At 49.0% G+C, this 18,620-nt stretch overlaps 1 protein-coding gene across 1 annotated transcript in view; it reads right to left on the bottom strand.

Annotated features, from left to right (window-relative positions):
- LOC146861879 (uncharacterized) overlaps positions 1-18,620 on the bottom strand; it is a 241,267-nt gene that overhangs the window by 37,915 nt on the left and 184,732 nt on the right. Inside the window, exons 5-6 of the mRNA XM_085641050.1 lie at positions 13,316-13,429; positions 2,789-2,902 (exon numbers count right to left, since the gene is read on the bottom strand). Coding sequence (XP_085497176.1) covers positions 2,789-2,902; positions 13,316-13,429 — 228 coding nt within the window. The remainder of the gene's footprint in view (positions 1-2,788; positions 2,903-13,315; positions 13,430-18,620) is intronic.

Here is an 18,620-nt window from a genome sequence, read left to right as displayed (position 1 = left end):
AAGAATTTTTGGGAATAAAGAAGTTACTTTTCTATCAGCCTTGGCCTTTTGGACTTCTTGAGCTGTGCATCCCCATTTGTCATAATATACTCTGGCAGAGCCTTCTAATCCTCCGCCACCCTGATTTTTGCAGCATCACATAGCGATGGTGCTTTGTGGACACCTGTACTAGCCTCCCTTTGATAGATGCCAGGAAGGCTTTCAATGCCAAGTGGATGGTCGGCCCAAAGCAATCTGTAGTATCGAACAAATTTTGCAGCAATTCTGAATGGCTTGCATAAGGGTGTGGTGTAAGTCATCTAGTACAGCAGGCAGGACCTGAGTTAGGGAATACCAAAGGGCATGAGTATATCAGCCCCATTGGCAGGTGGTGATGACGGATCGCAAGGCCAGGCTAAGTAGAACATCTGTTTCCAAAAGGTTTCAAGGCACTTGGATTCTCTATCCTGTGGGGTAGCAGGAAAGGCAATGGTGTTAACCTTACTCGTGGATGGCTGCACCACTAAGGTTTCCAGAGTCAGATGTTGCATTAGGAAGGCTGGATCGGGTGTTGGCGCCGCAATATCTCCCTGTTCCCCAGAGGTCTGGAACATGTCTTTGCCCATGTCCCAAGAAGGATGCCTGTAAGGGCCTCATTGAAGGTTAGTAGGGGCTCTGTGTTAGTTTGTCTGGGTTGGAGGACTTCACTGATCATTAGTTTCCCCCCATAGCAGTCAAGAACTCCATACGCCCTCTACTCCACTACTGCGAGTGAGGCACTTTCTTTGGTAACCGGCCAAGGTTGAGAGATAAGCCTAGTGACCCGAGAAGTATCTAGGCCACTGGCATCTTAAAGCTCATCATAACAGTTGTCATCAGTATACGATTAAGCAAATTTGACCCCTTCATCATAGCCATCGTGTTGGAATCTGTGCCACAAAGACTGTGGATGATTTGGGCCCTTCCTTGAGACAAGGGCAATGTTTCAGAGGCCGAATGGTTGTCAGAAGGCTGCAGCCCAGTGGGATCGGGCACGGCCTTGAACAAACCCGAAGTGCAGTCAGCCCGGAGCTGGAGAGTACTATTTGTTGGGCTTCGTCGTCCAGTATCGACATTGGCTTTGATGTTCCAGGGTCTGGCACGGGTTGTGGCATCAAGACCGATATCACCATTTAAGCCGATGCAGGCCCATAGAGGATCTAGAGATTTAAGTGAACTCGCAGGCAGTTCCATGTCAAGGTCCTCGCGGTTCCTTGGGGCCCAGATGCATGCTAGACAGAGGCAGCAGCATGCAGAAGAAACGCAGCACAGCTTCACTGAACACATGGATTTGCTCAAAGGCATGTCTATGGGCGGGAAAGTTTGGTTTCTCAAGGGACAAAAGTCGGAATCATCTCCGAAAAAGATCAAGTTTGGGAGCGAGACCAAAAAGCACATTTATGCACTCACTCCTTCTCAGGAGTTCAAAAGTGTAGGACGGCGGCAGTGTCCCGTTTGGACTTCTTGTGACTGTTTCTGGACTTACCTGGAGACTTTGTCCACAATGAATGTCTGATATGGAACAGGATAGTAACTTCGGCCTTTGAATTTGGCAAGGCGCAGTTGCTAAAGGTCTTTTAGTTGTGTTCCAACCCAAAGCATCAAAGACAAATCTAATGGGGATCTGTCACAACGATCCAGACAAAGTTTGAACCCTGTTGTTTTAGCGGGTGATATTTTCTCTGCACATACTAGTTTAGAGGTACATTTTGTAGGGAACTGTTTTGTGAAGGGGCAGGAGTAGCTTTGGATCCACGTCTGGAGGCACGGAAAGAAAGGAACTGATGTCTTTGTGCATGGGAGAGGTTTTAAGTGCTGCTCCATACGTCACTTCTATAGTGGAATGATGTCGGCAGGTGAGCGGTACGACAGAACCTACTGGTAGGCGGGGGTACTGCTAAATAATTTCCAGACTCAGTCTGAAGGCCTGGGGAATATTCAAAATATGAGGAATCTGTGGTTAGAAGTATCCATCAGACTAACAGCTATTAAGAAAATTAAATAAAGCAACAACTGTTGGATTTGCACTTGGGAAACTTTCTCTACAAACCAACTGATATATAGAAGAAGGTACTTAAGATAAACGGCAGGTTCATGTTAAACTGCCACCTACTCTCTCTGTTCCTCTGTGCTCTTCCAACAAAGGCTAAGTTTGTATTCTGCCTTCAAACGCAGTGGATAAAGCAGACATTTTGTTTTCTTGTACTTTACTCCCCAATTGCGATTATGTGTAACATGTCTTACGTTTAATAATAACGAGCAGGAAAGAAACTCAGAATAATTGCTCTTACATGAAATGGTGCCTTATTGACAAATGAAAACAAAATCAACCTAACTCCATAGCATGTTCAATTTATTTACCGTGGGGCTAGCTTGACATTGTAGAAGCTGTCCCTAGTTCTCTGTGTGGAACTCTTGTGATTTAACTAATATGACTATCAGGATGTTAAACAAAAGTATGGAAATGTATGACCTCTGTGATCATTCAGATTTTGAAGCTATTTTGTTCCTTTTACATGTAATATACAGTATCCTTTAAGAAACCTTGTAAAACAGTCAGAATCATTTTCTTTGATGTAAGTGGATCAAAAGTAATGTGAAGTCACTACCTGTGAAGCAACGGAGGTGTCAAAGGTCAGACAATGCCTCTTCTGCTGCACTAACGCTGCACTAACAACTTTTTGAAATGGCACCAGTGTATCTAAGCTGAAAAGGATAAACTATTCATCCCTACCAACAATAGAATCATACCAAAGTTTTATTAATGTACCTGAGTAGCGACCAATAATTCTTTCTCCACTTTGTGAGTAATGATCATCCATAAATATGTCTTCTGGTTCATGCTCCCGCTTTGAAAATATGTCAGTTCGAAGAGAAGGTAATCCTGTTGGATAAAGCAAAAAAGGTTGGTCGAATTGTAAATATTGACTTTAGATTTAGAGTACCAACGATATTTCTTCCATGACAAGCTATAAATTAAAAAGTATGTGTTGACTCCTATAGTAATCAATTGAGTGCATGTGTCGGTGTGGCCAAGCAAGATGGCAGAGTAGATGTATCCTCTAACCACTTCAGAAGGCCAGAGTGAAATCCTGCTCAATCTGCTGGTCTTAAGTACAGAAAGTATACCGTGGTGGTGTGCAAAGCCCCCAGACAATCCTCAGTGCGCCACCCATCATCCAGATGGTCTGCAGCCGCACCATTCGGTGGCGGAAGAATGATGAAAGTGAGGGCTCGTCCCTGGCCTAGACCTAGCGACTTGGTCCTGGCCTGGTACTAGGGGCCGCGCAGTGCCTTCCCGAGTGACTTGGGAGCCCAGGAGCGTGGAGGTGTGGTTTTCCCCCCAGGCCTGTGAGATCCTGTTCGGCTGGGCCCTGTGACAGAGCCTGGAGCGAAAGTCGTGGCAGGCCTGGAGAATAGGCCCTCGTGAGAAGCTGGACTGAAGGCCTGGAGACCGAGCTGCCGTCCAGTGGGGGAGATGTGAGAGTGCTGAGCCCTCGGTGGGTGGGGGGTGGAAGGGAGGGAGGTCAGCATTACCGCCGCTGACTGGGGGCAGTGTCTGAACTGCTGGGGACCCTGAAGCCAGGCTCAGCCCCAGAGAGCCCCCCACCCCCTCCCCAAAGCCATGAGACGCTCACGGGTAAGTAGCGGGCTTTAAACCTCCTGATTAATTGATTGAAAGTAAGGTGGAGGAGGTGAGGCTGCGCTGCAGGGAGACAGTGGCATCTTGTTGGAGGGCATGAGACCCTGGAGCACACAGTGAGGGCGCAAATGTAGCCTGGTGCTGTGACACCTGTGCCTCTAGCAGATCCTAGCTGCAGTTGCAGCGTGAGCGGTGAAGCCGTCCCAATAGACCCTTGACTATCTGACGGTGTGCCTGGCAGCACAACTACATTACTGGACCCAAAGTGACACCAGGGAAGACAACGGAACACGTGATTTTGGGGCCTGATGCACAGCAGGAAAGGTTGCTCCTGACTGTGGTTGAAAGGCTGAAAGGGGGACATGGCCCCCTGGGAGAACTGAGGACGCTGCTGTGGAGCCACAGCGGGTACAGTGGCAAAGCTAAACACTTTGGAGTGGCCAGAGGGCGTAGGGGCCCTGTAATGTGTAAGCGGGCCCCCGAGTCAATGACGCAGGCACCCAGGAGGACTCCCCTTCCGGAGGCTATACCTGTGAGCAATACAGAGCTCTCGAGAGGCACTGGAGGGGAATATAGCAGAAATTGCAACTGATGTGAACTTAGTACGCACAGACCTCCACAAAGTGGCTGAGAGGGTTCACACAGTGGAATGCTAGGTGTCTGTCAGACTTCACAGGTAATGAGCTTCTGACCTGAGACATGGCTTGGCAGTTCGGGCTGGACTATTCCCATGAGGCACAGGGTCAAGACTGATTTGCATATGGCCATGTCTAAACTGGGGTGGTGTAGTGGGCAAAAGAACGATGGATTTAACCCAGATCTCTTGACTGGGGGAGAATGTATGCATTGTCAGCATTCCGTCCATCATTTGTTTGTTCTTTTCGCCCTAAGTGGGATGGGTATTCCCAGACGTGGGACCCGTGCTCACTACGCCACTGGAGTCAAGCTATCCTGGCTGATGACGGCTGATAGCCAGAAACCGGACCTAGGATGCTTGATTCCGGTCCAGGGAAGACATGGCTTGGCAGTTCGGGCTGGACTGTTCCCATGAGGCACAGGGTCAAGACTGATTTGCATATGGCCATGTCTAAACTGGGGTGGTGTAGTGGGCAAAAGAACGATGGATTTAACCGTGATCTCTTGACTGGGGGAGAATGTATGCATTGTCAACATTCCGTCCATCATTTGTTTGTTGTAACGCTTTTCGCCCTAAGTGGGATGGGTATTCCCAGACGTGGGACCCGTGCTCACTACGCCACTGGAGTCAAGCTATCCTGGCTGATGACGGCTGATAGCCAGAAACCGGTCCTAGGATGCTTGATTCCGGTCCAGGGAAGACATGGCTTGGCAGTTCGGGCTGGACTGTTCCCATGAGGCACAGGGTCAAGACTGATTTGCATATGGCCATGTCTAAACTGGGGTGGTGTAGTGGGCAAAAGAACGATGGATTTAACCCAGATCTCTTGACTGGGGGAGAATGTATGCATTGTCAGCATTCTGTCCATCATTTGTTTGTTGTAACGCTTTTCGCCCTAAGTGGGATGGGTATTCCCAGACGTGGGACCCGTGCTCACTACGCCACTGGAGTCAAGCTATCCTGGCTGATGACGGCTGATAGCCAGAAACCGGTCCTAGGATGCTTGATTCCGGTCCAGGGAAGACATGGCTTGGCAGTTCGGGCTGGACTGTTCCCATGAGGCACAGGGTCAAGACTGATTTGCATATGGCCATGTCTAAACTGGGGTGGTGTAGTGGGCAAAAGAACGATGGATTTAACCCAGATCTCTTGACTGGGGGAGAATGTATGCATTGTCAGCATTCCGTCCATCATTTGTTTGTTGTAACGCTTTTCGTCCTAAGTGGGATGGGTATTCCCAGACGTGGGACCCGTGCTCACTACGCCACTGGAGTCAAGCTATCCTGGCTGATGACGGCTGATAGCCAGAAACCGGTCCTAGGATGCTTGATTCCGGTCCAGGGAAGACATGGCTTGGCAGTTCGGGCTGGACTGTTCCCATGAGGCACAGGGTCAAGACTGATTTGCATATGGCCATGTCTAAACTGGGGTGGTGTAGTGGGCAAAAGAACGATGGATTTAACCCAGATCTCTTGACTGGGGGAGAATGTATGCATTGTCAGCATTCCTTCCATCATTTGTTTGTTGTAACGCTGAGATCTTGGATGGCATGATGATCTTAAAGTCCAGTTCTTAACTGTTCTTGTCTGCCTGAGATACGGGTGACCCCTTCTGGTAGCTACGATGCCACTGACATGTTTATCACGTAAGCAGATGGTGCCTTTCAGAAGGAGCCCCACGAGGAAAAACCCTAAAAAGAAAAAACCTTTGGAGAAGAAGATGAGGCTCCAGATGTCGAAGACTGAGATATGGAGTCCAGCCGACAAGAACAGAACACAGGAATTCCACCAGCAACACAGGCGAGTGGGAGGACACCAACAGGGGAGAAGAACAAGTCAGAAGCAAGTAACTAGCAGAAGAGTAAGCACCAACAGGAGCAAAGAATCAACAGAAGCAAGTAAAACACCAGCACAGGCAAAAAATGAACAGGAGCGCAGAAACACACCAGCAGGAGCGATGAGTGTAGCAACGCAAGGGAAAAGGAGAAACCCACCCCTTATATACTTCCTGAACAGGATGTTGCATCAGCAAACTACCGCCACCATTCTGGATTGGGACGAGACCTAAGGGTAACAAGCAACAGTCTCCATTATGCTTTGGGAAGACTATACCAGAGCTACTTTCCAGGAATTCTGGAGGAGGAAGAGTATGATGTCCACCATCGTGGCCCCCAAGGAGAGGAACACCAGAGGCCACACCAGTGGAGCAGCCGCCATGAGGAAGGGCCCTAAGGCCTGTGCGGCGGCCCACTGGCAGTACTGCTGCCCTGCAGGTAAGAGGAGCATGTGTCCTGCTAGCTGCAGTGTGACAAGAGTGAAGCTATCTGGCGGGGTGCGAACTGGCTTGCAACTAAACAGGAGTCAGCTCTACAAACTGAGATGCAAGCATTAAAGACTCAGGCAACCTCAGCATTTGACGATTGCTCAACTAGATGAAAGGGCAGAAGATGCAGAATATCGATCCCGCCGAAATAACTACATACGGCCCTGACCCTGATGCCTCCACCAAACACCCTCCAGGGCCCTGATTGCAAAGGTCCTCATTTATAGGGATTGGGACTGCATTCTGCGGGCAGCCAGGGATGCTGACCACTTGGCCTTTGAGAATAATGCTATCTCCGCCTATCCAGATTACACGAGGAGAGTGCAAACGCAACATAAGTCCTACATGGAAGTGAAAGGCAAACGTTGAGCACTGAATCTTCGATACATGTTATTCATGGCTCACCTCAAAGTTATCTCCCAGGGTATAGACCACTTTTTTTACACTCCCGATGAGGCAAGAGTGAAGCTGGAGATGTTGCATAAAACTGGACCGGGGCCAGGGAGCCCTCGGTGTTCAGCTTAGCGAGTTTGCACTGGCAAATTGTGAGTGGCAGGCACCGGAGACGATCTAGGAACCACGATTAGCACAGATGACACAATAGGGAGAAGTATGATTCTGTGCCAGAGGACTAGAACCTCCCTAATACAGCACACTGATTCTGACCGAGAGCAGTCTGTGGGAGAACATACTGAGGAGATTGAACCCTTGCCAGTCAGTGACAATGACACACTGGGAGTCTTGTCCCCTTGGTGAGAAGAGGGGAGGCCCCTGGTAGCCGGGTAGGGGGAAAGAATATAGCTCCCGGACTCTGCTGCTGGACATAGATAAACATCATCCATGAACAGGTTGTGGCGGGAATGATGGGGCTGCAAGAGGTGGGAGGATGGGATGCACTATGAGCCCTGGTTTCTGGGGCATAGAGCGGCACAGTGCACCCCCATACTCTGCTAAATAGCAGACAGTGGTTGGATTGGCGCCACTCTGGAATTGTACCATAAGGGTGGATGGGGTTAGTGTCCGGGCCCACAAGCTGCAAAAGTTGTGTTAGCATTTAGTTACAAGAGGGTGGGAGGGAAATAGTACACAGGGACCCATATTTGGCTTCCTAGATGTTACACCCGGGCTGGATCCCAGTTGGGGATGGGGGTAGGTCTGCCCAGAGGGAGGGGGCAGAATGGGAGGGTTTGGGGGGGGAGGGGGTCGTTGGGAGAACTTGCAGTTTGTTGGAAACAGCAGTCGAGATGCATTGGCAGTGCTCAGGAAATACTGGGGCGGGAGACAGGAGGAAGCGGGCTACCCCCCTACAGAAGGGCCATTCACCAACTCCAGTGGAGTAAGATGAACAGAACAGCAGTAGCATGGAATGTGCGGGCCTGAACAAATGTACAAAGAGGCACCACATGTACTCCTATTTGCAGAGGTACAGGCTGCAGGTGGTAGTCCTCCAGGAGACACACCTGCTGTGAGCTGAGATTCAGCACCTGGGAAGTCGGTCGGAGGAAACCTCTACACAGCTACATATTCAAATTATGCCTGTGGTGACCTGAATTGTGGCAAGGGTCCCCTTCCTATAACAGGAGGTGAACTCAGTCTCTCAAGAAAGGTACATAATCATTGTGGGCATACTGGATGGAATAGACATCTGTATAGTAAATCCCTATGCATCTTACACTGATGACAAAGAGTTCTACCAGGGAATTCTGAAGTTAGTGGCCCTGTATCTCCATATGCGCTTGGTGTGGGCAGGGACTTCAACTGCATGCTTGATTGGCACCTTGACAAGGCTCCCTCAGGCAGGGCTAAAATCCCCAGATGGAGGCCTCCCTCCAAGAGGTAACAGAGAGCCTGAACCTAATTGAAGTCTGGTGTCACCATCACCTGGATGACAGCAGGTTTTCCTATTACTCCTCTGTACATGGGGTTCACAGTAGGCTTGATGTGGTACTGGGCATGGCGGATGATATAGACATGTTACAACACTCAGCATATCTGAACCATTATTTATCTGATTACTCCCACTTTTGGTCACACTACTTTCCAGATGGATGAGACTGAAAATTCCACTTTGGAGACTCCTCACGGAGGTGCTGGAGGACGTAGAATTCAGAGATCAAGTGAATGACGTTACTAACATCTTCCAGGAAAAAACACATACCACTGAGAGTACACTAATCGAATTGGAGGCTTACAAGGTAGCAATAAGGGGGAAGTGCAAGGGGTACATCCATGGGGTGCGGGCGCAGCTGGAGTGGGAGCTCACTGACTTAGAGAGACAGCTGGCAGATGTAAACGGTCACATTATCCCAGACCCTAAGGCCTGCAGACGACAGGGGAAGTTAAAACGGCAGGTTGGAGACACATGGACACGCCTTGATAAATATTCCCACACACAGTATCTGCAATGAATGTTTAAGGAAGGAGATAAGACACGCAGGATCCCGGCTTGGCTGTTAAAGAGGTAACAACCCCAATCTCATATTCTTTCACTGCGGGGGAGGATTGGACGTGCATAGTGACCTGTGATCGGATTAACAGGGCCTACGTGGAGTTCCTGCAGGAGGGCTTTATACAAAGGCCACTGACAGCTTCGGGGAAGATACAGAGTACCTTCAGGGGCAGTACTGCCCAGGCTCAGTCGGGAGCAACAAACGCTCCTGGAGGCCCCGTTGATGGGAGAGGAGAGGCGGGGGTTACTTATAGACATGAAACGGGAGAAGACACCCGGAACAGATGGCCTTACAGCGAAGCTGAATAAACTCTTGCCAGATGGCGAACTGGAAAAGCTGCTGGAAGTGATTATGTTAGTGGGAGAGACAGGAGAATTGCCCTAAAGTATGAGAATCAACAATAATGCTGTTGCCCCAAAATAGGAAGGACACAATGGATCTAATATTATATAGGCCATACTCCATGCTTAACACCGATCACAAAATACTCTGCAAGTTCCTGGCTAGCAGGCTGATGCGAGTGGTCTGAACGATCGTACATTCTGACCAAACCAGTTTTATCCCAGGGAGGAGACCATGTACAACCTTTGGCGCCTGAACCAGATCACACACATGCTTGCCCCATCTACAGACACATACGTGGTGACGTCCCTGGATATAGAAAGGGCGTTTGACATGGTAGGATGGCAGTACCTGTGGGCAGTCCTACAGCACATGGGATTCAGCCCGAAATACATGGAATGGGTGAGACTGTTATACTTGCAGCCGCTGGTTCCGGTTTGTCCAGAGGGACTAATATGGACCCTTGGGAAGGGGAACACGGCAGGGTTGTCCTCTATCCTCTATATCATTTGCTCTCGCAATGGAGCTGGTGGCTTGCGTGCTCCATACCAGGCTTCACACATGAGGGGGGTCATCCGGGTGACAGCCCACATGTGGTGTCCCTGTACCCCGTTGATGCACTGATCTATTTATGGGATGATGCACACGAACAGGGCAAAGACCAGATTGTTTCCCCTGGTAGGACTGCTGCAGGGAGACACAGAATTCCCACTGCAGCTGGGGCTATCCTGGGAACTGGGGGCTTTTAGATATTTAGGGATCTGGATAGTGCGAGACCCGAAAGCTCACTATGCACTCAATATGGAGAGGATGGTGGAGGGGCTGGCTCGGTTGGTTGTGTTCTGAAAGACGCTTCAACTTTCTGTAATGGGAGAATCTCCGTGGCAAAAATGGTTTTTCAGCCGTGTTGTCTCTACGTCCTGCAGAACACAATGTGCCTAATCCCTCCCACGACCTTTGTACGGCTGGACAGATTGTTAGGCCACCTGGTTTGGGCAGATGGTAAAAGTCTGGTCAAACTGGACATGCTCAAGCTCCCTTGGCGGAGTAGGTGTCTTGGACTGCCAGACCCTTTTCCATCCTAGGCAGCATGACAACTTCAGAATGCAGTGCAGTGGTTGGACGAAGAGCTGAAATGGGAAAAGGCCCTCCTGCTGGAAACTATGACCTCCTACATGCCTCAGGAGGTTCTTATGATGGGATATATGGTACATGATTCTCTCCCTTATTTGCTGTGCCAGATGAGTGCATGTGACATAGAGTAGGGATGGTGGTCTTGCATAGGGCGCCCTATGCCGAGTACTTGCCCCTATGGAGATCAGAAGTAGGCCTCGGAGATGTATATGTGTGTTAACTATATACTTGCTAAAGCCAACAGTTTAAGCTCCTTTCATAAGTCTGCCATTTCTGATTCTGAACCAAGCTCAACCAGAACGCCATGACTTGTAATTGTGCTACCATATCGTGGTATTCAAAGTCAGGAGCGGCTAGGGATCTCGCATCTATAGGCAGGTGAAGTTTATTTAATGCCATCCGTTGTTGTCCTGCTCCCTAGATTAGATCAGTCTGTAACACAATAAGATCATTGAAGAAAGGCCTCTGGAGCTGCAGCTGTATGTTTGTGAAAAACTAAAGGAACCTTGAAATCAGTACCATCTTAGATAATGTTATGCATAACATCACAGACAGAGGAAGCTTGATCCAGGATGCCATCGTTGGTTGGCAGATATGACCACTCTTCCGAGGTTCCCAAGGACAGTGTAGTCTGAGCTCCCATAAACTCTCACCCCAGATATTTGAATATATGTGTTCTACTAGGACCAGTCCTTGCACAATCTCCTGACATAACTTTTTCCTCCCAAAGTTACTGTATTGAAATGTTGCAAAACAGAACAATCATAAAGGACTTGCCAGTTTGCAGCAATTAGCTCAAATAAAAGCATTGAGCTGGTTAAGAGACAGTGAATTTGGAACAAAAAAGAAATACGCCCCCTCCCCCTGCCCCCACCTCTGCACCCTGGAACTTCTCTCACCTCCTGCTTAAAGGTTACACAAACAACGTGAATGTCCAATCCACTGATATCAGCATAATAATGATACATCATCTTTTGCTGCTAGGAAATAAACATTAAAAGTACAGTTGGTCCCTCCCCACTAAGACATCAGTCTGAGTGAGCGCAGTGATCTAGGACCGCCAAACCAGTTTTTGTATCCACCAGGGCTTTCTACTGTCTGACAAACGTAGCTCATACCATGAGGCCCCAACACTAACATCTGCTTAGCTTTAGGAGCATATTGAAAATAAGCCTCCAGCCCCCAGGCGACAACTAATCATAGCAAGTGGGGCAGAGCCCCAGAATGATGGTAGCAGGTTCAGGCCGCAGTGGGTATCCAATTACTCCGCTAATGAGGCTAAGGATTTATTTCCAGAAGGATTGTAACCTGGTGCATGCCCACCACATATGCAAAACGTCACCATCTTCAGCACAACCTCTCCAACACAGCCCATCTGCTGTTGGATACACTGACTTATAGCTTTATCACCAGTCTCAGTAATCAGTAAGACACAAGATTTCGCTCTGTTAACTACAGGACTTGAGACATTGTTTCTGGACTTACCTGGAGACTTTGTCCACAATGAATGTCTGATATGGAACAGGACAGTAACTTCGGCCTTTGAATTTGGCAAGGCGCAGTTGCTAAAGGTCTTTTAGTTGTGTTCCAACCCAAAGCATCAAAGACAAATCTAATGGGGATCTGTCACAACGATCCAGACAAAGTTTGAACCCTGTTGTTTTAGCGGGTGATATTTTCTCTGCACATGCTAGTTTAGAGGTACATTTTGTAGGGAACTGTTTTGTGAAGGGGCAGGAGTAGCTTTGGATCCACGTCTGGAGGCACGGAAAGAAAGGAACTGATGTCTTTGTGCATAGGAGAGGTTTTAAGTGCTGCTCCATACGTCACTTCTATAGTGGAATGATGTCGGCAGGTGAGCGGTATGACAGAACCTACTGGTAGGCGGGGGTACTGCTAAATAATTTCCAGACTCAGTCTGAAGGCCTGGGGAGTATTCAAAATATGAGGAATCTGTGGTTAGAAGTATCCATCAGACTAACAGCTATTAAGAAAATTAAATAAAGCAACAACTGTTGGATTTGCACTTGGGAAACTTTCTCTACAAACCAAATGATATATAGAAGAAGGTACTTAAGATAAACGGCAGGTTCATGTTAAACTGCCACCTACTCTCTCTGTTCCTCTGTGCTCTTCCAACAAAGGCTAAGTTTGTATTCTGCCTTCAAACGCAGTGGATAAAGCAGACATTTTGTTTTCTTGTACTTTACTCCCCAATTGCGTTTATGTGTACCATGTCTTACGTTTAATAATAACGAGCAGGAAAGAAACTCAGAATAATTGCTCTTACATGAAATGGTGCCTTATTGACAAATGAAAACAAAATCAACCTAACTCCATAGCATGTTCAATTTGTTTACCGTGGGGCTAGCTTGACATTGTAGTAGCTGTCCCTAGTTCTCTGTGTGGAACTCTTGTGATTTAACTAATATGACTCTCAGGATGTTAAACAAAAGTATGGAAATGTATGACCTCTGTGATCATTCAGATTTTGAAGCTATTTTGTTCCTTTTACATGTAATATACAGTATCCTTTAAGAAACCTTGTAAAACAGTCAGAATCATTTTCTTTGATGTAAGTGGATCAAAAGTAATGTGAAGTCACTACCTGTGAAGCAACGGAGGTGTCAAAGGTCAGACAATGCCTCTTCTGCTGCACTAACGCTGCACTAACAACTTTTTGAAATGGCACCAGTGTATCTAAGCTGAAAAGGATAAACTATTCATCCCTACCAACAATAGAATCATACCAAAGTTTTATTAATGTACCTGAGTAGCGACCAATACTTCTTTCTCCACTTTGTGAGTAATGATCATCCATAAATATGTCTTCTGGTTCATGCTCCCGCTTTGAAAATATGTCAGTTCGAAGAGAAGGTAATCCTGTTGGATAAAGCAAAAAAGGTTGGTCGAATTGTAAATATTAACTTTAGTTTTAGAGTACCAAAGATATTTATTCCATGACAAGCTATAAATTAAAAAGTATGTGTTGACTCCTATAGTAATCAATTGAGTGCATGTGTCGGGGTGTGGCCAAGCAAGATGGCAGAGTAGATGTCTCCTCTAACCACTTCAGAAGGCCAGAGTGAAATCCTGCTCAATCTGCTGGTCTTAAGTACAGAAAGTATACCGTGGTGGTGTGCAAAGCCCCCAGACAAACCTCAGTGCGCCACCCATCATCCAGATGGTCTGCAGCCGCACCATTCAATGGCGGAAGAATGATGAAAGGGAGGGCTCGTCCCTGGCCTAGACCTAGCGACTTGGTCCTGGCCTGGTACTAGGGGCCGCGCGGTGCCTTGCCCGAGTGACTTGGGAGCCCAGGAGCGTGGAGGTGTGGTTTTCCCCCCAGGCCTGTGAGATTCTGTTCGGCTGGGCCCACTCCGTATTGCCTGTGACAGGGCCTGGAGCGGAAGTCGTGGCAGCCCTGGAGAATAGGCCCTGGTGAGAAGCTGGACTGAAGGCCTGGAGACCGGGCTGCCGTCCAGTGGGGGAGATGTGAGAGTGCTGAGCCCTCGGTGGGTGGGGGGTGGAAGGGAGGGAGGTCAGCATTACCGCCGCTGACCGGGGGCAGTGTCTGAACTGCTGGGGACCCTGAAGCCAGGCTCATTCCCAGAGAGCCCCCCACCCCCTCCCCAAAGCCATGAGACCCTCACGGGTAAGTAGCGGGCTTTAAACCTCCTGATTAATTGATTGAAAGTAAGGTGGAGGAGGTGAGGCTGCGCTGCAGGGAGACAGTGGCATCTTGTTGGAGGGCATGAGACCCTGGAGCACACAGTGAGGGCGCAAATGTAGCCTGGTGCTGTGACACCTGTGCCTCTAGCAGATCCTGGCTGCAGTTGCAGCGTGAGCGGTGAAGCCGTCCCAATAGACCCTTGACTATCTGACGGTGTGCCTGGCAGCACAACTACATTACTGGGCCCAAAGTGGCACCCGGGAAGACAACGGAACACGTGATTTTGGGGCCTGATGCACAGCAGGAAAGGTTGCTCCTGACTGTGGTTGAAAGGCTGAAAGGGGGACATGGCCCCCTGGGAGAACTGAGGACGCTGCTGTGGAGCCACAGCGGGTACAGTGGCAAAGCTAAACACTTTGGAGTGGCCAGAGAGCGTAGGGGCCCTGTAATGTGTAAGCGGGCCCCCGAGTCAATGACGCAGGCACCCAGGAGGACTCCCCTTCCGGAGGCTATACCTGTGAGCAATACAGAGCTCTCGAGAGGCACTGGAGGGGAATATAGTAGAAATTGCAACTGATGTGAACTTAGTACGCACAGACCTCCACAAAGTGGCTGAGAGGGTTCACACAGTGGAATGCTAGGTGTCTGTCAGACTTCACAGGTAATGAGCTTCTGACCTGAGATCTTGGATGGCATGATGATCTTAAAGTCCAGTTCTTAACTGTTCTTGTCTGCCTGAGATACGGGTGACCCCTTCCGGTAGCTACGATGCCACTGACATGTTTATCACGTAAGCAGATGGTGCCTTTCAGAAGGAGCCCCACGAGGAAAAGCCTAAAAAGAAAAAACCTCTGGAGAAGAAGATGAGGCTCCAGATGTCGAAGACTGAGATATGGAGTCCAGCCGACAAGAACAGAACACAGGAATTCCACCAGCAACACAGGCGAGTGGGAGGACACCAACAGGGGAGAAGAACAAGTCAGAAGCAAGTAACTAGCAGAAGAGTAAGCACCAACAGGAGCAAAGAATCAACAGAAGCAAGGAAAACACCAGCACAGGCAAAAAATGAACAGGAGCGCAGAAACACACCAGCAGGAGCGATGAGTGTAGCAACGCAAGGGAAAAGGAGAAACCCACCCCTTATATACTTCCTGAACAGGATGTTGCATCAGCAAACTACCGCCACCATTCTGGATTGGGAAGAGACCTAAGGGTAACAAGGAACAGTCTCCATTATGCTTTGGGAAGACTATACCAGAGCTACTTTCCAGGAATTCTGGAGGAGGAAGAGTATGATGTCCACCATCGTGGCCCCCAAGGAGAGGAACACCAGAGGCCACACCAGTGGACCAGCCACCATGAGGAAGGGCCCTAAGGCCTGTGCGGCGGCCCACTGGCTTTACTGCTGCCCTGCAGGTAAGAGGAGCATGTGTCCTGCTAGCTGCAGTGTGACAAAAGTGAAGCTATCTGGCGGGGTGCGAACTGGCTTGCAACTAAACAGGAGTCAGCTCTACAAACTGAGATGTAAGCATTAAAGACTCAGGCAACCTCTGCATTTGACGATTGCTCAACTAGATGAAAGGGCAGAAGATGCAGAATATCGATCCCGCCGAAATAACTACATACGGCCCTGACCCTGATGCCTCCACCAAACACCCTCCAGGGCCCTGATTGCAAAGGTCCTCATTTATAGGGATTGGGACTGCATTCTGCGGGCAGCCAGGAATGCTGACCACTTGGCCTTTGAGAATAATGCTATCTCCGCCTAGCCAGATTACACGAGGAGAGTGCAAACGCAACATAAGTCCTACATGGAAGTGAAAGGCAAACGTTGAGCACTGAATCTTCGATACATGTTATTCATGGCTCACCTCAAAGTTATCTCCCAGGGTATAGACCACTTTTTTTACACTCCCGATGAGGCAAGAGTGAAGCTGGAGATGTTGCATAAAACTGGACCGGGGTCAGGGAGCCCTTGGTGTTCAGCTTAGCGAGTTTGCACTGGCAAATTGTGAGTGGCAGGCACCGGAGACGATCTAGGAACCACGATTAGCACAGATGACACAATAGGGAGAAGTATGATTCTGTGCCAGAGGACTAGAACCTCCCTAATACAGCACACTGATTCTGACCGAGAGCAGTCTGTGGGAGAACATACTGAGGAGATTGAACCCTTGCCAGTCAGTGACAATGACACACTGGGAGTCTTGTCCCCTTGGTGAGAAGAGGGGAGGCCCCTGGTAGCCGGGTAGGGGGAAAGAATATAGCTCCCGGACTCTGCTGCTGGACATAGATAAACATCATCCATGAACAGGTTGTGGCGGGAATGATGGGGCTGCAAGAGGTGGGAGGATGGGATGCACTATGAGCCCTGGTTTCTGGGGCATAGAGCGGCACAGTGCACCCCCATACTCTGCTAAATAGCAGACAGTGGTTGGATTGGCGCCACTCTGGAATTGTACCATAAGGGTGGATGGGGTTAGTGTCCGGGCCCACAAGCTGCAAAAGTTGTGTTAGCATTTAGTTACAAGAGGGTGGGAGGGAAATAGTACACAGGGACCCATATTTGGCTTCCTAGATGTTACACCCGGGCTGGATCCCAGTTGGGGATGGGGGTAGGTCTGCCCAGAGGGAGGGGGCAGAATGGGAGGGTTTGGGGGGGGAAAGGGGGTCGTTGGGAGAACTTGCAGTTTGTTGGAAACAGCAGTCGAGATGCATTGGCAGTGCTCAGGAAATACTGGGGCGGGAGACAGGAGGAAGCGGGCTACCCCCCTACAGAAGGGCCATTCACCAACTCCAGTGGAGTAAGATGAACAGAACAGCAGTAGCATGGAATGTGCGGGCCTGAACAAATGTACAAAGAGGCACCACATGTACTCCTATTTGCAGAGGTACAGGCTGCAGGTGGTAGTCCTCCAGGAGACACACCTGCTGTGAGCTGAGATTCAGCACCTGGGAAGTCGGTCGGAGGAAACCTCTACACAGCTACATATTCAAATTATGCCTGTGGTGACCTGAATTGTGGCAAGGGTCCCCTTCCTATAACAGGAGGTGAACTCAGTCTCTCAAGAAAGGTACATAATCATTGTGGGCGTACTGGATGGAATAGACATCTGTATAGTAAATCCCTATGCATCTTACACTGATGACAAAGAGTTCTACCAGGGAATTCTGAAGTTAGTGGCCCTGTATCTCCATATGCGCTTGGTGTGGGCAGGGACTTCAACTGCATGCTTGATTGGCACCTTGACAAGGCTCCCTCAGGCAGGGCTAAAAACCCCAGATGGAGGCCTCCCTCCAAGAGGTAACAGAGAGCCTGAACCTAATTGAAGTCTGGTGTCACCATCACCTGGATGACAGCAGGTTTTCCTATTACTCCTCTGTACATGGGGTTCACAGTAGGCTTGATGTGGTACTGGGCATGGCGGATGATATAGACATGTTACAACACTCAGCATATCTGAACCATTATTTATCTGATTACTCCCACTTTTGGTCACACTACTTTCCAGATGGATGAGACTGAAAATTCCACTTTGGAGACTCCTCACGGAGGTGCTGGAGGACGTAGAATTCAGAGATCAAGTGAATGACGTTACTAACATCTTCCAGGAAAAAACACATACCACTGAGAGTACACTAATCGAATTGGAGGCTTACAAGGTAGCAATAAGGGGGAAGTGCAAGGGGTACATCCATGGGGTGCGGGCGCAGCTGGAGTGGGAGCTCACTGACTTAGAGAGACAGCTGGCAGATGTAAACGGTCACATTATCCCAGACCCTAAGGCATGCAGACGACAGGGGAAGTTAAAACGGCAGGTTGGAGACACATGGATCCGCCTTGATAAATATTCCCACACACAGTATCTGCAATGAATGTTTAAGGAAGGAGATAAGACACGCAGGATCCCGGCTTGGCTGTTAAAGAGGTAACAACCCCAATCTCATATTCTTTCACTGCGGGGGAGGATGGGACGTGCATAGTGCCCTGTGATCGGATTAACAGGGCCTACGTGGAGTTCCTGCAGGAGGGCTTTATACAAAGGCCACTGACAGCTTCGGGGAGATACAGAGTACCTTCAGGGGCAGTACTGCCCAGGCTCAGTCGGGAGCAACAAACGCTCCTGGAGGCCCCGTTGATGGGAGAGGAGAGGCGGGGGGTACTTATGGACATGAAACGGGAGAAGACACCCGAAACAGATGGCCTTACAGCGAAGCTGAATAAACTCTTGCCAGATGGCGAACTGGAAAAGCTGCTGGTAGTGATTATGTTAGTGGGAGAGACAGGAGAATTGCCCTAAAGTATGAGAATCAACAATAATGCTGTTGCCCCAAAATAGGAAGGACACAATGGATCTAATATTATATAGGCCTTACTCCATGCTTAACACCGATCACAAA

This window comes from Triturus cristatus, chromosome 2_2 (assembly GCF_964204655.1).
Source record: "Triturus cristatus chromosome 2_2, aTriCri1.1, whole genome shotgun sequence".
NCBI classification, from domain to species: domain Eukaryota; kingdom Metazoa; phylum Chordata; class Amphibia; order Caudata; family Salamandridae; genus Triturus; species Triturus cristatus.
Note: the sequence above shows the minus strand (reverse complement) of the source record. Positions and strands in the feature narration are given on the sequence as shown.